Source organism: Calonectris borealis, chromosome Z, assembly GCF_964195595.1.
Source record: "Calonectris borealis chromosome Z, bCalBor7.hap1.2, whole genome shotgun sequence".
Taxonomy (NCBI): Eukaryota; Metazoa; Chordata; class Aves; order Procellariiformes; family Procellariidae; genus Calonectris; species Calonectris borealis.
The window spans coordinates 19,878,016-19,896,629 of NC_134352.1; the positions used below are offsets into that span (position 1 = coordinate 19,878,016).

At 40.2% G+C, this 18,614-nt stretch overlaps 1 protein-coding gene across 1 annotated transcript; it reads left to right on the forward strand.

Annotated features, from left to right (window-relative positions):
* Nucleotides 1–4,677: 4,677 nt before the first annotated feature.
* ZNF475 (zinc finger protein 475) lies at nt 4,678–16,385 on the forward strand. Its single transcript, XM_075136883.1, has 3 exons — nt 4,678–5,367; nt 12,616–12,796; nt 16,234–16,385. Exons 1-3 carry the CDS (start codon nt 4,678–4,680, stop codon nt 16,383–16,385), a joined length of 1,023 nt encoding a protein of 340 aa, XP_074992984.1.
* Nucleotides 16,386–18,614: the final 2,229 nt, after the last annotated feature.

Consider the following 18,614-nt stretch of genomic DNA (forward strand, 5'->3'; position numbering starts at 1 on the left):
GGTTAGGATAAGCTTAAAAACAGTGTGCAAGGGTTCCAGTTCCCTCTTCAGGACAAGAAGATAAGAGATGTACTGAGCTATTTGCACTCTTGTCATTCTGTTTTATTTTGGATAAAGTGAAGCTCTCATCCTGATGCTGAACTAGCTGTAGTATTTCACTTGCTTTTAATTAAATTGAACTCATCCATTAGTTGCAAGTGCCCTGTCACTGCAGTTCGTGAGATTTTTTTAAAGTATTGTACTCAGTGGAATGGCAGAGGAGAGGAATGTTTTCCCACAGCTATATGCAATGATCAACCATACCTTCCCACTTTATTAAATAACATCTTGCAACATTTTAAAAAGAAAAAAGTAAGAAAGTTTTTATGTTTTGAAAAGAAATATTAAATCCCAATCCTGATTTACTTCTACATCTTTACCACTGAGCTTGAGAAAGAAGATTTGAACTGCTCATATGCCTTTTCATTTCACGCTGAATTTATAGGAAGTTTCCAAATAATAACGGTCAACTTGGCAGGAACAAATGTAGACCAAATGGTGTAATCCCCACAAGGAAGCATAATTCTCTCATGAAGTATTTACAATAGCAAGCTTGGAAATCCAACAATAGGTTATATTGTTAATAGGTTGTTTATAGCATCTTTTATTGACTGATTCATTCTTAATGGTAACAGATTTATTCACCTAACATTCTTCATGTGGCAAGCAGGCAGTTCGATGTCCACTGTTGCTTTAAGAATCCTCTCAGGTAGCAGAAAGTATCATTCTGACATAAATCAATAAATAGGACATAAATAGGACCTTGCAAAGTTCAGAAGTTCCCTGAAATGTAGCTAAATTTTCTGATGCTCCCTTCCTGTGACCGTCCAATCTCCCCTGCCTTCATGACCCTTTAATGCTTCCCTGGCTCTCCATTCCCTTCATTCTCCTAAAGAGCTTGGCTACTTCCCAAGTTGGATTCATCCAACAGGCAACCCTCCTTGGAAACTCTCCCAATCTTTGAAAGGGCCTTGCAGTAGAGTAGCCTCAATGCTAGTTTGCAAATTTAAATTTCACATGTTGTTGAACCATTCACCTAACTGAATCACATGCACAACCTGGTTGAAACTGGCAAATTCCTGCAGTGGCAAGTTGTGGTACAAAGTGATCAGCCTTCTGTAAAGTTAAGATCACAAAATTTAGGCCTTCTAAAAGGAAAACAAGGGAAAGGCTTTGGGATTTGTTGTACAAATAGCTTTTGTAATACTTTCTACATGGTTAACAGTTTTTTGCATTAAGGGAACATCGCTGGTGAGGGCAAAATTTCTTTAAAATGGGATAGCGCCAGTTTGAAGCCAGCTAGCTGCCCGAGCGTTATTAACTGCCACTGTCCAAACTGCTTGTAACCTTTGTTTCTTTGTTAGTTTGTAGTATGCTTTTCCACTGGATATTTCACAATTATGTGTTGTGTAGGAGTCAGACAAAAAAAAAGTTTTTTGATATCTGAAACACAAATTCCAGTGCTACAGTTTTGTTTATCCTTTAACATACATTGTATGCTTATCTGATAGCTTCAGACATGAGAGGATGCTACAGCTTTGTACTTTATTTTTCCACAGACTGCAGTTATCTAGTAGAGTTTTAGAGGAGGTGTTAACTTTGAGTGCTAAGTATAATGTCCCTCAAGAATTTTATTTTTAACAGCTAACTGCAACATACTCGTTCACAGAGATTTGTTCCAGTACAAATCACAGATTGGCTCTGATGGTCTTCACATCTTCCAATTTGCATACAAACAAATCTGAGCTTCATAGGAGATTTTGTAAAATGAGAAAGTGTTACAAGTGTCCCAGGAATATGCAGCTTTGTGAATACTTAAGCAAGCGGTGTGAATGCAACAATCTAAATACCTTTGTGTGCCTGGCAAGAGGATGACTAATCATGTGTGACATGAACCTGGTGACATCTTGTTTTTTTCATTTTTGCCCATGTCCTTAAGGTATCCCCTAGAATATTTACGAGAGACTGGAATCAGCTCAGTGCTTCCCAGGGGCACAGGCAAAGTTTAAGTTTGTCATCATTTCTGGGTAAAAAACTGGCTGGAGCCCAGAGAGTTGTGGTGAACGGAGTTAAATCCAGTTGGCGGCCGGTCACGAGCGGTGTTCCCCAGGGCTCAGTTTTGGGGCTGGTCCTGTTCAATATCTTTATCAACGACCTGGACGAGGGGATCGAGTGCTCCCTCAGTAAGTTTGCAGACAACACCAAGTTGGGCGGGAGCGTTGATCTGCTGGAGGGTAGGAAGGCTCTGCAGAGGGACCTGGACAGGCTGGATCAATGGGCCGAGGCCAACTGTATGAGGTTCAACAAGGCCAAGTGCCGGGTCCCTGCACTTGGGTCACAACAACCCCATGCAAGGCTACAGGCTTGGGGAAGAGTGGCTGGAAAGCTGCCCAGAGGAAAAGGACCTGAAGGTGCTGATTGACAGCCGACTGAACATGAGCCGGCAGTGTGCCCAGGTGGCCAAGAAGGCCAACGGCATCCCGGCCTGTATCAGAAATAGTGTGGCCAGCAGGAGTAGGGAGGTGATCGTGCCCCTGTACTGCTGAGGCCGGACCTCGAATACCGTGTTCAGTTTTGGGCCCCTCACTACAAGAAGGACATGGAGGTGCTGGAGCATGTCCAGAGAAGGGCAATGAAGCTGGTGAAGGGCCTGGAGCACAAGTCTTATGAGGAGCGGCTGAGGGAACTGGGGTTGTGTAGTCTGGAGAAGAGGAGGCTGAGGGGAGACCTCATCGCGCTCTACAACTACCTGAAAGGAGGTTGTAGCGAGGTGGGTGTTGGTCTCTTCTCCCAAGTAACTAGCGATAGGACAAGAGGAAATGGCCTCAAGTTGCGCCAAGGGAAGTTTAGATTGGACATTAGGAGAAATTTCTTTACTGCAAGAGTGGTCAGGCCTTGGAACAGGCTGCCCAGGGAAGTGGTTGAGTCACCATCCCTGGAAGTATTTAAAAGACGTGTAGATGAGGCGCTTAGGGACATGGTTTAGTGGGCATAGTAGTGTTGGGCTGACAGTTGGACACGATGATCTTAGAGGTCTTTTCCAACCTTAATGATTCTATGATTCTATGATTCTATGATCTCAAGGGTAATGACAAAACTGTCTCCTCACCCTTGGGTGTAGTAAAATTCACCCCCTGCGTTCAGAGGTGAGATTGATAAGGGTGAAAATGCTGTTGAGTGGGAGCAAAGTCTCCCATGGTGACATGACAAAAGAGCAGTTCGGAGCAGATTCAGGCTGGTTGGTGGCAGCAGAGAAAGTGACCTGAGATGGGTCAGTGGGATCTCTCGGTAGATAAGTTTGGGAGTTGGGAACCCCCTAAAAGTTTGGAAGGGTTGAGATAAAGTTTGGAATATTCGTTAAGGGCGAGGTGACTCTTAAGTCAAAGGAAGAGCTACGAACCCCAGAGCAGTGTCCATTACGCCTTGACCCTATCCTTGGTGGCAAAATAGGCAATAATCAGTTGTTTCTTCTATTACAGATAAAGTAGACAGTGGTGACCTTGCTGTCCTTGGCAGTTGCCTGTCTATGTAAAACCTGTTGCTTGTTTATGACTAAACCTAGCCTATTAGTTATTTTGTATTCTTGCAGAAAAGCCATACTGTAACATGCTTGCAATCTGCATTTTATTTTCTGATCTTTGCAGGACCAGCACAAAAGGCTGTCACTGTGAGAAATGAACATTTAAGTGATACACATACAGATATATAGATAACACAAAGTTATCTATATACAGGGATAGACTGCAAATGGAAAAACTGAAATATGTTTAGCACTGTCTTCTTGAGACTAAACAAACACAGTGCCCTTAGCTTCTCCACATACGGCATGTGCTTCAGCCCCCAAAACATCTCAGTAGCCCTTGTTGCTAAACTTGCTCCATTTTATTAATATCTCTCCTGTACTGGGAGAATCAAGACTAGTCAGAGAATTTGAGACACCACCTCACAAGTGCTGAGTAAAGGGGCCTAATCATTTCCTTCAACCTACAGACTGGGAACATTTTCCTTGCTGACTGTCCCTTTGGAGATTGGAGATTAACTAAGTCCCTACTAAGTGACTATTTTCATTTCTCTTCAGACAGGGAAATTATGCTTAACTATCAACATAAATGGCTTAGAAATCAGAAATGTGTCAGAAATACCAGTTCTGTCAATAACTGAAAATAAAGCATATCGATTATACTCAAAACAACATGTATTTCAGCAAGTTCAGTTTGTGCAAATCCATCTTCTTTCATGTCCTTCATGACTTGACAGCCTCTGACACTAGAATTTCAGATTCACATTGTTCAGCTGATCATTAAGGGTAGCATATATTTGATGTTATTTGTCTGCTATTTAAAAATATAACAGAGTAGTAAGGTAAACTGATCCTTGTGATAAACCACTGGTTGGTAACCTTAACAAGAGAGATGGCGTTTATTAATATGTACTGATTTAATTTGTTTCAGGATCATGTAAAACCAAAAGGCAAAACGAAAACACACAGTGGTGTGCAGTTTTCCAGCTTTGAAGTCTCTAGTATATTCCAGCCCATGAAACTGAATTAAGAAGATGGAGCACCATGCTGAATAACAGACCTTCCCAAGCCCTTTATGTGTGGGAAAGAGAGAAGTTTCTTGAAAGGTTGCACCCTTCATGGAAACAAATGTCAAGAAAAAGAATGTGAACAAAACCTGTAATGCTCTGCCAAGTGCTGGGGAGGCCCCTGCTAGTATCTCTAGCATCTTGCCTTCAGAGCAGGTGTCAGATTTTTCCAGAATTTTGCCTGAAGTAGTACGTCTAGAAGCTGGACCCCAGAAAAGGCGACCAGGCACTGCAATAATATCAAAACGGTCAGTTTCTTCAAACATGTCTCGGATGCCACTGAATTGGCCCATCATCCCACCGAGAAGACCTTGCTTCAGGGTATGCTATATCTGTGGCAGAGAATTCGGGTCACAGTCTATTTCTATACATGAACCCCAGTGCCTAGAGAAGTGGCATATTGAAAACGATCAGCTACCAAGGCATCTCAGAAGAGCGGAGCCCAGGAAACCTGAGGTCGTTACTGGTGGTTCTTGTATGCTTACAGCTGAAAATGAGGCAGCTTATCATAGTGCTCAAGCCCAGCTCCTGCCCTGTGGAAACTGTGGCCGAACCTTCCTTCCTGACCGTCTCATTGTGCACCAAAAGTGTTGCAGAGGAGGTAGCAGCGGTGTGGGGCTGTCAAGCTCTAGCCCCCATAAATCTGGTAAAGGCCCAAGCTCTGGGTCTGGCTCAGCAAGTGATGATCCACCTAAGACCCGTCAAGGAAAGAGCACGGCTGCACCAGCCATGTTAGACAAGGTAAATTGCTAAGCACATGCTGTATGAAAGGGTGTGGATGCTTTTTGGTGCTAGGCACTCCAGGGGAGACTGACTTCCCAGCAAATTTAAAATCACTTTCCTTCAGAAGGATCTTTTGGCTCTGTGCAAAAGTTTCTCTGCTGAACAGTAGGTAAAGGAAAGGGGAATACTCTGTGCATAAGGAAAATTACTTATTCCTATTTCTTTTGATTTTCTTGTTGAAAGGGATAGTTGGGTTCTCATACTCCGTGGCCCTGTGAGAGTTATGTCCCCAAAAGGGACCGCTGTGTGCTATAGTTCCCTAGGAGGTTCCGTTGAGCAGCTTAGGCAAGCTTTTAATGTTACGTGTTTTAGCAGGTATTAGGTATTTTTATTCAGTTAATATGAAATACAATGTTTCATTATCCTGTAAGCATTCCAGTGATTTTCATTTTTTACCGTTATTCTTAACCTTGGCGTGGAACACAAGTTTACTGAGGACTACATGTTCAAAGGCAGCAACGCGGGGTATAACAACAACAAAATAAATAAGACTGCACATTTCTTTCCACTGAATTTGATTCAAGATCCAAGAATAAAGAAGCTGATTCACATTATCCAAAAGCTACACAAAGTTTTGGAAAATGGCATATTTTTTCTGCATTTGTTTCTGCACAAGCTGTCTTTTGGCCAGGAGTTTTGTAAAAAGATAGATGTCTAAATTTAGGCCCAGTGTCTAAAATAAAAGGCGCTTTTTTTTTTTTTTAAAGGGAGTTGGACTCCTGGTTGCCTACATTACGTTTGAAAATGGGATTTAGCTTTCTCAGTCACCAAAGGAATGCAATGCTATGCAGAGCACTTCTAAAAATGTTTTAAAAGTCAAAGCATGCTGTATTTCAGTTTTCCAGCTGCTGAATAAAATGGAGGTAGTAACGTTACCCTAACAAACATGAGAATAAAGACAAATGTGAGGCATTTTTATATTATGCTATTTGAGGCCACTAATTGGTAGATATTGGCAAATTGGGCCCACTCCTCAGGTCTTTTATCAGTAAATTTCAAATAACCCACAAACCCACAAGGTTCAAAGTGCTGCACAGGTGCATCTATAGCTATAGGAAAGGAGACATTCTTGTTGTGTTACACTACATTGTACCATTTACCAAAGAACTGGCATTGCTCTAAAGATGATTGTTCAATGAAAGGCATGGATGTGAAGCAGAGTTTTGTCCATCACACATAATTCTGTATGTTCAAAAAAAAAGGAGGGGCAGCGGAATGTCCATAGTTATAATGTCATAAAAAAACAAGTTTAGAGTGTGGTTTGGCATTGAGAGCGGCTCTGTAAAAATGTTGCCCTCTTGCACAACATATCTGTTCCCTGTGTGGATTCAGTCACATCTGCTGACTTGTTGAACAACAACATTATTACCACTTTCTACTTTTGTGAGCTCTGCAGAGCCAGAATGAAATGCGTTCGAATCCGTTCTTCCTTCTGTGTGAACAACAGGTTTCCTAATTTACTTCCAAGCAGTTACAGTTCACCAGCTGCAGCACAACTAATGAGGCTGTACAGCTTGCAGTTTGTAATTGACTCTGAAGGACTTTATTATTAATGATGACTTTCAGGAAGGGATGATGGATTTTACCTCTCTGAGTTCCTCTATTTTATTCTTTTTAGAACTGTCCTTTTGTACAGAGGTACGCATTAAAGGCAGAGGTAGGAAGGGAAAGAGTGAAAGAAATACCTGTGATCCCAGGGGCTGTTCAGGACTGGCAGACGGCTTCTAAGAAGTGGTCAAAGGAAGCCTTTTTTCCATAGATTTAAATTCTCTGTGTGAGGGTCTCCACCTCCACTTGAAAGTTTTGAAAGGTCCACACATTGAAGGATGTTGAAAAGCACTAAGCTCATGGAAGGACTGCAGATTCGCTACGAATAGGGACAAGGTCTGGGTCTCTTCTACAGTCTTCATCTTTTTCCAGCACATGGTTTTAATTTTGCTCACCTTACCAACTACTCAGCTGCTTATTAATTCTGTTAAAAAATACCAGTAGTGAGTGAAATAGCAATCTGCTTTGGCCCTAGCAGGAAAGCATTTGGGGCAGTCCATGTCCCACTTAACAGACCTACTCACTGTCACAGTGAATTATTTAAGTACCTGTTTAAAGTCCTGATTCAGAAAAACATCAGAGGGAAGGAATAACTGAAAAAAACCCCAACCCTTATATAGGGGTATTTAAGAACTGTAATACTACTGTCAAATTAACTTATGCAGTGAAAGATGTCCTAAATTAAAAAGCTGGATTTTCCTCATTTTAAAAATAAAGATCTGACTGATTTGGTGGTACACCATGTGAAGGGCATTTTAACATTACAACTGCAAGCACTTTTGCCTGTGTGCCCCTGCCATGGAGCTCTCTCAAGTTTAGGATCAACTAGACGAGTATCATTACTGACAAACACTTATTTAGTTCGGCATTAAATGCCTTTAGAGCTGAAGACTCAACAGCCTCCGTAAGCCATTCTCCCACTAACTGTCCTCGCTCTCAAAATGCATGAACACATCTGAGTTAATCATGTCTGGCTGTGTAAAACAAACAACAGCTTATGCTTAAGGGACTCTCAAGGATCACATCAGCTCAGAAATTCTGTTTTGGATTCTGCTGTGATATGCCAGACAATGGAAGTGATGTCTGGAACTACCGAAATTCAGACTTGCACTAGAGCAGAGTGTGTTTTTTATTCTTTCATAGACCAAAATATCTGCTTCATGTAAGTGAGTATTAATGACTTGTTGTGGGTATATATGTTACAGTTTTTTTGACAACAGATAACTCTGATCTTAAAATCCTATCAGATGTGTCACTAGCATCTGGTGCTGCCATCTGCTGTTTTCTTCTTATCAAGTTAACTACCTAAAAATAAGATTTCAGTGATCCTTCCTTTACTGTATTGTAATGCATTTTAACACAGCGTAAGTCTTGAAAACTTGTTGATGTTGTATCTTGCTCTAGCATAAAGTCATCTAGTCACTTTCTAAAATGAAAACACCTTCAGATGCTGTGTAATTCTAGCTAAGGTGGGAAGTCAATGATAAAGTTTGCCTCAGTTGCAGCAGTTTTGAACATCTTCTTAGGAGAATACTGGCAAAAATGTTTGCAAATATAGTAAGTTAGATGAGAATGGACAGTGAATGGATGGTTTGAATGAAACTTATTGTGTAATATCATTGGGAATGATGGAGCTTTCTGCTTTTCTGCTTTCACACAAATGCCATGTTCATTATACTGATATATTTCTTTTAAACGATAGCACATCAGGAGTAAAATGGGATATTCTAGCGCTTCTAGTGGAGTACAATCTTTAATTACCTGCATCATCTGGCAGAATTACCTTGCTGTTCAAGGAAATTTCATACACAGGCATATGACCAGTCCTAACATTAGTCTGCTGTTGTTTTGGGGCAGTGGCTGAAAGCACTCCAGAAGGCTGGGAAATGCACCTTTGGGTGGCCATGAGAGCCACGCCACAGCTTGTCCATGTCCCTTATGCAAAATGCCTCTTACTTTCCAGAGAGGAATGTGTGGAAAAGGCTGCTTTCATCCAACACGATGCAGTTGCTAAGTGTTTGTATCAATCTTTTCCGGAACCTCTGTTCCTTGGGTGATTCAAGCCTATGATGAGAGCTCTGGCCTAGAGCAGGAGGCCTCCCCTCCTCCCATTAAAGTACATGGATAATTAAACAAATAAGAAAGGCGGGTGTGTGTGCAATCCTGGATGATAAATATTTATATAGGGGAGTTTGGGAGTCAGTCTTATTGGGTATACTTAAGAAGAAATTAAAAGCTTTGTGCAGTATGGGAGGATTTGACCTCATGTAACGCCATAACAGCAGCCTGGGGCTAACCTCAAGAAATGTCAGGTCTATTGAAAATACATAGCTGCATAGTCCTCTGAGCTAAATAACTTCATTCATGGTCACGCAGACATATTTAGCAGTCTTGGAGAAAAAAGAAAATACTGAGACACCAGAGGAAAGCCTAACTGCACTGTTAGGTATTTGTAGGTATTTTTGTAATAACACATATCCCCGGGAACAGACCTTCCCTACAACCCTTTTTAAAAGTGAAAAACAAAGCAGTGAGCAGACAGCCTAGCCACTGGCCTGTGAGTAGTTTGGGTTGGAAAATTGTGGTGATTCCAAAAATAGTTTAGTTTCAAACTGCAGGCCTCCAGATGTGACATTTGGGATAGGCACACTCTGAAGAGAAAAATGAAGGATAAATATCATCAGCTGCAGAAATTCCAAATAAAGCTTATCATACCTCGGGTTTCACAGTTAAGAAACAAAGGAGCTGTTACTACCAATTGTAAGGATATTCTCATTCAGGTTTTATTTTTCAGCTTTTTAACGTGTGTGTATTTGCAGAGAAGGATTTGTGTATATAATGTGGGGTGACGGTTCAAACTCACTACATTTCTGGAAAAAATAATTCCATCCTTAGAGTGATTTGATTCCTTTTAATTAATTCTGGTCTCTGCTATTGTTTCTGTACAGTTTTTAATTGTGGAAGTTACAAAACAGAGACATTTCTACTTGAACAGATTTCTTAAACATTTTTTTCACCAAATAAGATTGAGTTATGAATCAATCCCAATCAATAATTTTGGAAAACAGAATCCTCTATTTAGCTGCAGGCCTGGTTTTGCTCAGTCACAACACAAAACCCACCTAAAAACACTCTGTCAGGATCTGGAGGGATCACAGTACTGTTCATTCAGTCTTTAGGTTGTCAGGTGAGACTACCAAAAAGGACTGTGGAAATGTATCCAGATTGCACAGGATGGAGATCACTAACTTTTGTCTTGCAGGTCTCCGGCAGCTGTTCAATAGTAGGACATCACAATGACTTTAGAATAAGTGTAATGGATTTGAATGAAGCAGTCAGAGATAAAAGGCTATCTCTGTTCACTAGGGAAATATTTATAAACTAAAAACCCATTTGATTTTAACAACGATATTTCTGTGCATCTGTTAAATTTATTGGGAGTATTTAATTTTTTAAGTGATTTTTCACCTGTCTCATATCAGGACTTTAAGTGTCCTTGAAGCTATACATTTGATTTTATTATAGTGCCCCATACGGTGGAAATGATTGTGATAGTGCAGGCTAAGTAACCGTGATTTTCATTTGTACTAGGATTCCTTTTTCCCATTCTGGTACTATATACAGAGTCCCTACAAACCAAATGTAAATCAAGTTGCTCTTTCCTAGTTTTCAGCCAATAAATAATCTATTTTATTGAATGGCAAGGACCTAGCTAATGAAAATTAGAGAGGAAAATTTGTTCCAAATGTTTTTACACCTAGCTTTTTTTTAGAAAACCATTTCTAAAATGCAATAAGCATACCCGTAACAAGCATGCACACTGAAATGAGTCCTCTGACCTCAAGAGTTTAGACTATAGTACCCTTATCTGAAGCTCTCCAGAGCCTACAAAGACACATACTCTGCCTTCAAAAGACTCTGTATTTGGACCCAGAGTCTCATCTCCGAATCAGACAAGGTCTAGCTTAAGAGCTGAAGTAGGAAAGTAGGTGAAAACTGACAATGAAAAATTACCGGGCATTCTTAAAACAGCTGTTGCTGTATTCAGCTATGAATAGGAAGAGAAGGTTATATATATCTCTGAATATATATATATGAATATATATATATATATATAAAAAAAAAAACTTATCAAGATGGCTAAGGAAATTCCATTTGAAAGGTAAGAGGACGAAAATGTCCTCGGAAAAACTGTCTTTGGATAAGTTACATTTCAATTCACTGTGAGAACTTTCCAGATGAAGTCCAACTTTTCCCAGCAAAAATACGCTTTGTAGAGTAGTATTTCTTCATGTAATTGAGTTTACATGTGTGATACAGGAAAGAAAGTTTATTCAGATTGTTCACTAATGACATTTTCAGACTGTAGCATAAATGTGAGAAGAGCTGCCCAGAATTTCTTGAATACACTGATGGGCTGACAGAGTCATAAATACTGGAACAGGTTACGCTTTGTCTTACACAGCAGCAGAGGAAAAAATGAAATCCCCACCTCCCTTGTTTGAGTGAGAAAGGCTTCCCGTGTTTGGTCTGGCATGGCTGTCCCTCTACCTTTAGGAGGGCAGGGAATAGCTCGTCTCTTACTGGTATTCTGCAGTCAGAAGTGCAGGAAGTGCTGGCAGTTTTGAGACCCATCAGTGTGCCTCAAAGTGCTGTCTCTGCAGTATGTTTTTATGCTACTCCTGGAGCAGGGCTGGTACTGACACCACGCCTAGCCCAGGACGTGCCTAAGGACACAGTCAAGTCCATAATCTGCAATACCACAGTAATTATATATTTTTCAAGCTTAGAATATGTATTTGCGGAGTTTGGGGTTGAGGGATTTTTTATTCTGTTGAGCTGTTTTTCTCTGTGAACAAAAGCAGTGCAGAAACAATGACTTGCTTAGAGTCCAGTTCTGCCCTCACTGCAGTCACTGGCAAAGTTCACACTGAGGCCTTTGGGATAAACAAGCAGCAGTTCCTATTTTGCCCCCCCTATCCTGAAATATCCTGGATCAGTTTTAATCCTTCAGGGCCAAGAATTCCACCAGCTAACTGATCTGTGGCAGAAGTAACATGGGGTTAGGGACCACAATCACAAGCTTGAGACAGTTGGAGCCCTCACTCCAACTTAAGAGAGATGCTAAGGCTGGACAAAGCATTTTAACTCTGTTCTGCCTGGAGATGGGGTCTTTCTGCGACTGCACTAGACATCAGCAGTTCAGCTGAGGAAGCTCTTGTTGCTGCTTTCCATGTTACTTCTGTTTGGTAGATAAAAAAAGGGCTTCAACATTTAAGATGGACGCTGTACTGCAGCAACCTCGTCAAGCAGAGGAGTTGTTTCTGCACATGAAAACTCAGCATTTCCATGAACTTGATGGTGTGAAAATAAAAGAGCTAAAACCTACATAGCTAAGTATTAATCAGGTGACACACATGAATTTTCAGCCCAGTACCTGCAGAAGGAGCCTACCTGTTCCAGGTGGCCAGTTAATGAGGCAGCATCTCTTAAAAGCTTCAAGACTGAATTCAGACAAAATGAAACTTACAGAAACAGTTACACTGTTTGGTATGAATCGGTTTCTTAATCTACATAATTGTCTTCATCCAAAGTCGTTCTGATTTAAAATTAATGTTGAAAACAATATTTATTCTTCTTCACAATTGTTATTTGCAGGCACAAGTGGTAAGACGGCCACCAGCAGTGATCTGTTACATATGTGGCCGTGAATACGGAACAAAATCTATTAGTATCCATGAGCCACAATGCCTGAAAAAATGGCACCAGGAAAATGACAAGCTACCCAAGCACTTGAGAAGGCCAGAGCCCAAAAAGCCTGAAGTCAGTCCCATACAAGGTAAGCTACAGACCAAGTGAGGAAATGGGAGGAAGAAAGTGGAAGAAAAAAAAGAATTTCAAGCAGTAGCTTAACGGCTTGCAAGTATTTCTTTCTCTATTTTACTCCAAAGACAAGCTAGCCATCGTGGCTTTTTTTAAGCTTTCTGTTAAGTGTCCTGTTCTCCTTTTTTGCTGCATCCATGAGAAGGAGGAGTAGTTGTTGCCTTGTGGGACATGCCTCCTGGGACAGTCCTCTTTTATGTGTCAGTGTGTTATGAATCAAACCACAAAAAATTAGCAACCCTATTCGCAGCTACATCACTATCTTTTGACCTTTTAATGCTGTAGAAAGGCATATTTTAAAATGGGCAAAAGCATCCAAGAATAATGTACAGATTTGACTCATACAGTCATTAAAATAAAATACCCTTCAGGCAACATAGGGATAGATACTTCACCAGGTTTTACACCAATAGTGTCGGTTATAAAAAAAGCCTGACACTAGCAGTTAGCAGTGGTAAACAGTGAGTGGCCTTGAAAATAGGAGTTCTGTGGTAAAATAAGAAATACAATACTAGATGCATGATGACTGATAGAAAATAAGGTATTTTTAAAACCTACCTATAACATATACTGTAGTTTCAGGTTTTTATTAAAATATATTTATAGATAAAAATGCAGTATCTTCTACCATAAACATCCAGTGGGTGTTATTGGTCCCTTTTTCTTTACAAGCCTTAGAAGGTTTTTTTGTGAGACATTATAATATAAACCTGGTGGGAAAAAAAGATATGTGGTATAAAATAAACATTTTATTTCTGCCAGTTATGTGTGTTTGTGCTGTGGGTTCTGTTTTGTGAGATGTCTACATCCCACTTCTTCAAATCAATGAAAATTGACAATCCCCAGCACCCAACAGAGCTGGTTTCCTATATGTATCTCGGGGTGTGTGCTCACGGTAGGACCAAAAGGAAATCTTATCTGTGCTTTGCCTGGAAGCTGCTCCCAGGACTTCCCCATTCCCACATAAAGTTATTTCACCATTTCAGCTGGATGCTTTCCCTGGCCCTGCCAGCTGGTCTGAGCTACTTTGGGCCAAGCTTGGACCACTTGCTCACAGGCAGTTAATTCACCCACTTTTTTTTTGTATTCCCTGTAATTTCCTGCAGCTTCCTCTAATGTCTGGAAAAGTAGAGAAATTCTCCTACAACTCACTGTGAAGGAGTCATACACTAGATCAGTTTACAGCAGTACAAAGAAATATGTCCCCAGAAGACACACACAGAAGAGAGCAGGATCACTGAGAACACTAACCAGCTGTTCAAAATAATAATAATCGCAGCTCAAATAATATCAAATCAGGACTTGGTTAACAGATGCCAAGCAGCAGAGTTGAATCTGCAGTAAAAGAGAGGTTCAAAAGACATTTTCATTGTATTTGCTCTTTTTGTTGTTAAGCTCTTTTTAATTATTACATGTTGTGTGGTAAAAAAGATGGAGAAAATGAGAATTCCATCTGAAAGGGGATGCAAAAGGACAAATCAGGTTATTCTGAAATACATTATTTTTATTTTGAAGGAGTGGAAGCAGAAAGACAACCACGTTTTGAGAAAACAATCCAGCAGAAGGCTCCCAGATATGAATCAGAAAATTGTCTCATTTATGCAATGAGTCATATCAGGCGCCATGCATCTCCGATGAGGTGTTGTGTGCCCATGGTTCCCCAGGGGACACTGACCTGCTTCTAGCATCTGTCCCTAAATGCCTGCTGATGCAAGTCTCATCAGTTCCGTAGCTTGAACTAAAATTGTTGTTCCCCCTGCAGTTGCCTCATGCTCCTGGCCTCGAGAAAATAATCTCAGTGTTGTTCTTTTCCGTAAGACTTACTCTCGATCATCTGGTAAATGCTATAACTGACCTTGAGACCACATACACGTACTGCATGTCTCACAGTTTCTCAACTTAAGGAGGAGGGATTACCCCTGTTGTTGAATGGAACAGGCAATGTTCAAAAAAAGCTCAGAAATATTAACTGCTTACATAAAACTTTTTATAACTTACATAAATCTTTTTCTGAAAACTCAAGTGTCACGGGAAGACAACCGCTGCCCTGATTACACAGTGTTTTGTTTGTGGAATGCCTAACACATGCCTGCAAGGAGAAAGTCATCTCTCTCTCTTTTTTTTTATATTCAATAAACTTTCCAAAGTACAGAAAATACACATTCATTTCCTGCAAGCAAAAGGGATATTTGTCTCAGCCAAGAAAAGAAACACTACTTGGTTGCTCTTCTAACAAAAAGAACATTAGGAACAGGCATATTAAGAGATCTAAGGCTTATTGTGGTTATGTGAACCATTGGATATGAATCATATTAAAACTGTATGGGCCTTTAATGAAGAGCTCTATCATGTGCCAATGACAGAAACCATGGAATATTTTTAAATGCACAAATCCTTTTCTTTTAAAAATTGTCTGCAGCGAACAATTCAAAGACAAAACCAGTTTTTTAGTCTTTTTCTGTATTGTCATACCTTGTAAGAAGGGCGAAGCAAATACATCTTCAAATCGAGCCACGTAGATTTTTTTCTGCATGCACTTCAAATGAAAACTCTTGAGATCTAAATCCAGGTATTAAGCAACCTACCTGGCCTTTTTGGAAACACCACTACGTAAAAGTCCATTTCAAGATGAAAGTCCACTTCAAGATGAAAGCAAACAAGATTTTTTTATACTCAGATAAAATCTTGAAAATACATCTGATATGTTTGAAGAATGCTCCTGAGCTTTCAGAGCAGTCACTCTTCCTGCAGTGGAAAATAACTGAGGGTAAGGCTGCATTAGTGTTTAGATGACAATAGATGTATCAGTGCAATGACCTCACTGGAAGTTGTGGCTTAAAAGAACTGCAGGTTTTGTCTGTAAGGTTTTAGGCTTACCTAAGCTTTACTCCATTTATTGGCAAAACTTGCATAGACTTCAACAGGAAAAAAACTGGGCCCCTTGTCCAGGACAGTACAAAGAGCATATTCTCAAATACGATACACTCCCGCCCATTGCCATGGTCAGATAACACATGCTCATTAAACAGAACTTGAAGTAAAGCCAAAAAGTGAAATTTGCTGATAATAGTATGTATGCAAAGATGTTAATAATTAGCTGAGAATGCATATCATAACACACAGCATGATGTTTTCTCTGTACTCTCATACAACACAAAATGATTCAGTTTTAAGTTAATTTAATTCAACCCCTGGGACAAAAAGCAAAGTCTTTTTTATATGTTTTTTACTCTTTTGCTTCTTTCTTTGCTTTCTTTTTCATTTGCAAAAGCAATATGGTTTGGTTAAACTGAAAGGCTCAGTCAACAGGTATTTCCTGAAAATATTTTCCATAAAGAGTTGAATGTGGGTCTCCAGAATGAAAGCTGATACTTTCTTTTTTTAATTTTCCAGCCAAAGGTTTCTATGATCTTGATTCTTTAAATGAGGCTGCCTGGATCAGCGCCCAGAACCAGCTAGTTCCATGTGATATTTGTGGGCGTACTTTTCTTCCAGACAGACTGATCGTCCACCAGCAGTCCTGTAAACCGAAACCTGCAATGTGAAGTGGATGTAACACACATGCATAAATATGCATACATGTGTCTGTGCATGAATACACACACGTGCACCCATAACTTCCATCCAAACCATGAGAGAAATAAAATCCAGCTGGAGAGCCATGGGCATCAAAACTGCAGTGTGTCGTCAGATCACGTGATCTAAAAGCCTCCAGAGTAAAATCAGCAGTTGCTACTATAGTGTAAGGTCAAATATGGTGATTTTTTAGCCCAGCAGTAGCAAAAATTCATCCTCATTTCTGTCATTCAGGTAGCGTCACTTTGAAAACACAGTTTGAGAGGGATGGCATAAGAATACTGGAAAGTAATCTTAACTATCTTCTCCTTATCCTGTGCTTTGTTGAGTGCAGGAGAACTCAAGTGAAGAATCTTCCCAGGTTGCTTTCTGAATTGCTGTGCTGTCTTCATCTCTGTTGTCAAATGTGGGATGTTCTTCAGCCCCACTCCTTTCACAGCCTTTCAGATTCAGCTATCTGGACCTTTGAAAGAAGTTGGGTCTTCTGCATGCATTTCCCATTTTACATGGCATGTTTCTTTCCTTGTATTCAGTGAAGGATAGAAAGAAATGAGCCATAGCTGTTAGGGGTCCTTCACTGCAGAAATCCCCAACAGAGTATCCCACAGGGATCCATCTTGTGGTCTTGCTTTTCAACAGATCTGTGAGACTGGGAGAGATGGTATAATATCAGGACCTCCCTTGTCCGCAGGGACATTTGGCTACACGTCCCTTACTCAGTGAATATACTCACCTACTGTTTCAGAAACTGAAGCTTCAGACAACTTTTAGGAAATGAGAGTTTCGATGAGTAGTAACTCATTGAATCTCAGTGGAAGCAAAGCCAGAGTGATGTTGATCTGTAAAATTAATTCTTTGAAAATTTTGTTTCCCCTCTATGGAAGACTTGTCTAGTTAGTGTAAGAACCTCCAGCTGAACTTGACTAATCAGAGAAACCAAGTAGCTCCTTTGGGTTTGTTGTTTTTGTTTTTTTTTTTTTTTGTGTCCTTGTCCATTTTTGGCACAAGACTATTCATTGACTCCCACTCAGAGATTAAATCCATGGAGCACTCCAGTGTTCACATCCTTGTGGGACAGTGCAGCTCATGAAGCCCTTGGTTGCTACAAGTGAAACATTCCCATATAAAGGGATCCAGCCATGGGGTGGAAGCAGAGGCTGACTGTTTTTAGAAAACATCCCAAAAGTGCCCTCTTCTTGGAGCACTTCTTGCTTAAGAATGATATTGACCATGTGGTTTATCCTCAGCTTAATAAACCGATCATGCCAAAAATTTTATAAGTCAGAGGAGCACATCTTTGTCATGAACTTGGTAAAAGAAAACATATTTTTATGTCAAGCCAAAACAAGCATTGTGTGTCAGATGGGTGGAATAAAATACCACCCCGCTCTCTGTGCCAAATGTGACCATAACAGAGTGTCAGTATGGGCAAGAAGGGTAGGTATTATACAAGAAAGCAGTGGGAAAGGTGTTTGAATGTAGTATTTTGAAAAATGCTATTATGTTACTTAGCAGAATCAGTGCCAAAACACATCAGTGAATAGGTGAAACACATGAAGAAAGTAATACTCCCTTCAACAAGGTACGGCAAAGAGCACTTTTTATTATTACTTTACTTACTCTGAAGTGTTTTATTAAGTAGTCAGTGTGATTATTCAAAAGGTATGACAAATCCAATACAAGTTGTTAACCCGCAATATAGGCTTCCTGATATTATGAAAGAAACTGTACCTCATTATGTTTTCACCTTCAGGCTTAAGGCCCAGGGCTGGCTATTATGTATTTTGTGATCGATGTGACTTTTCTCAGAGCATTCACACTTATTATTGTACTTACAACTCAGATGAAGTGGATGTCTTCATACGCACTAAAATGAAATATGGGTACCAGCAACTTTTCTTTTCCAAGCTATCAAGCTGTGTGATTTGTGGTGTAAGTGAAATAAGAAGTAATATCATTGTTCTGTTATTAGAGGAACGCTCCTGGCTCGAGCCCTGCCGGGCTGTTAATTCAGACTGGGAGAGGTACCAGCATTCTTTGGTGAAAATAATTTCCAAAACAATCAATGGCACCTCAGCAGCCCTTTCATCTTCAGAATGAGAATTGTGTTGTCTGAAGATAGATATTTTCAGGAGTCAAAGGTTCAGTTTCTGTTCTACAGTGCAAAGCTGTGTAAACCCCACAGATCTGTCCTTGCT

Excerpts from the sequence above, each read along its gene's own strand:
- ZNF475 (XM_075136883.1), top strand. The coding sequence starts at position 4,678 with ATGGAAACAAATGTCAAGAAAAAGAATGTGAACAAAACCTGTAATGCT. Across the intron at positions 5,368-12,615 it reads CACCAGCCATGTTAGACAAG|GCACAAGTGGTAAGACGGCC; the intron begins GTAAATTGCTAA and ends TGTTATTTGCAG. Across the intron at positions 12,797-16,233 it reads TGAAGTCAGTCCCATACAAG|CCAAAGGTTTCTATGATCTT; the intron begins GTAAGCTACAGA and ends TTAATTTTCCAG.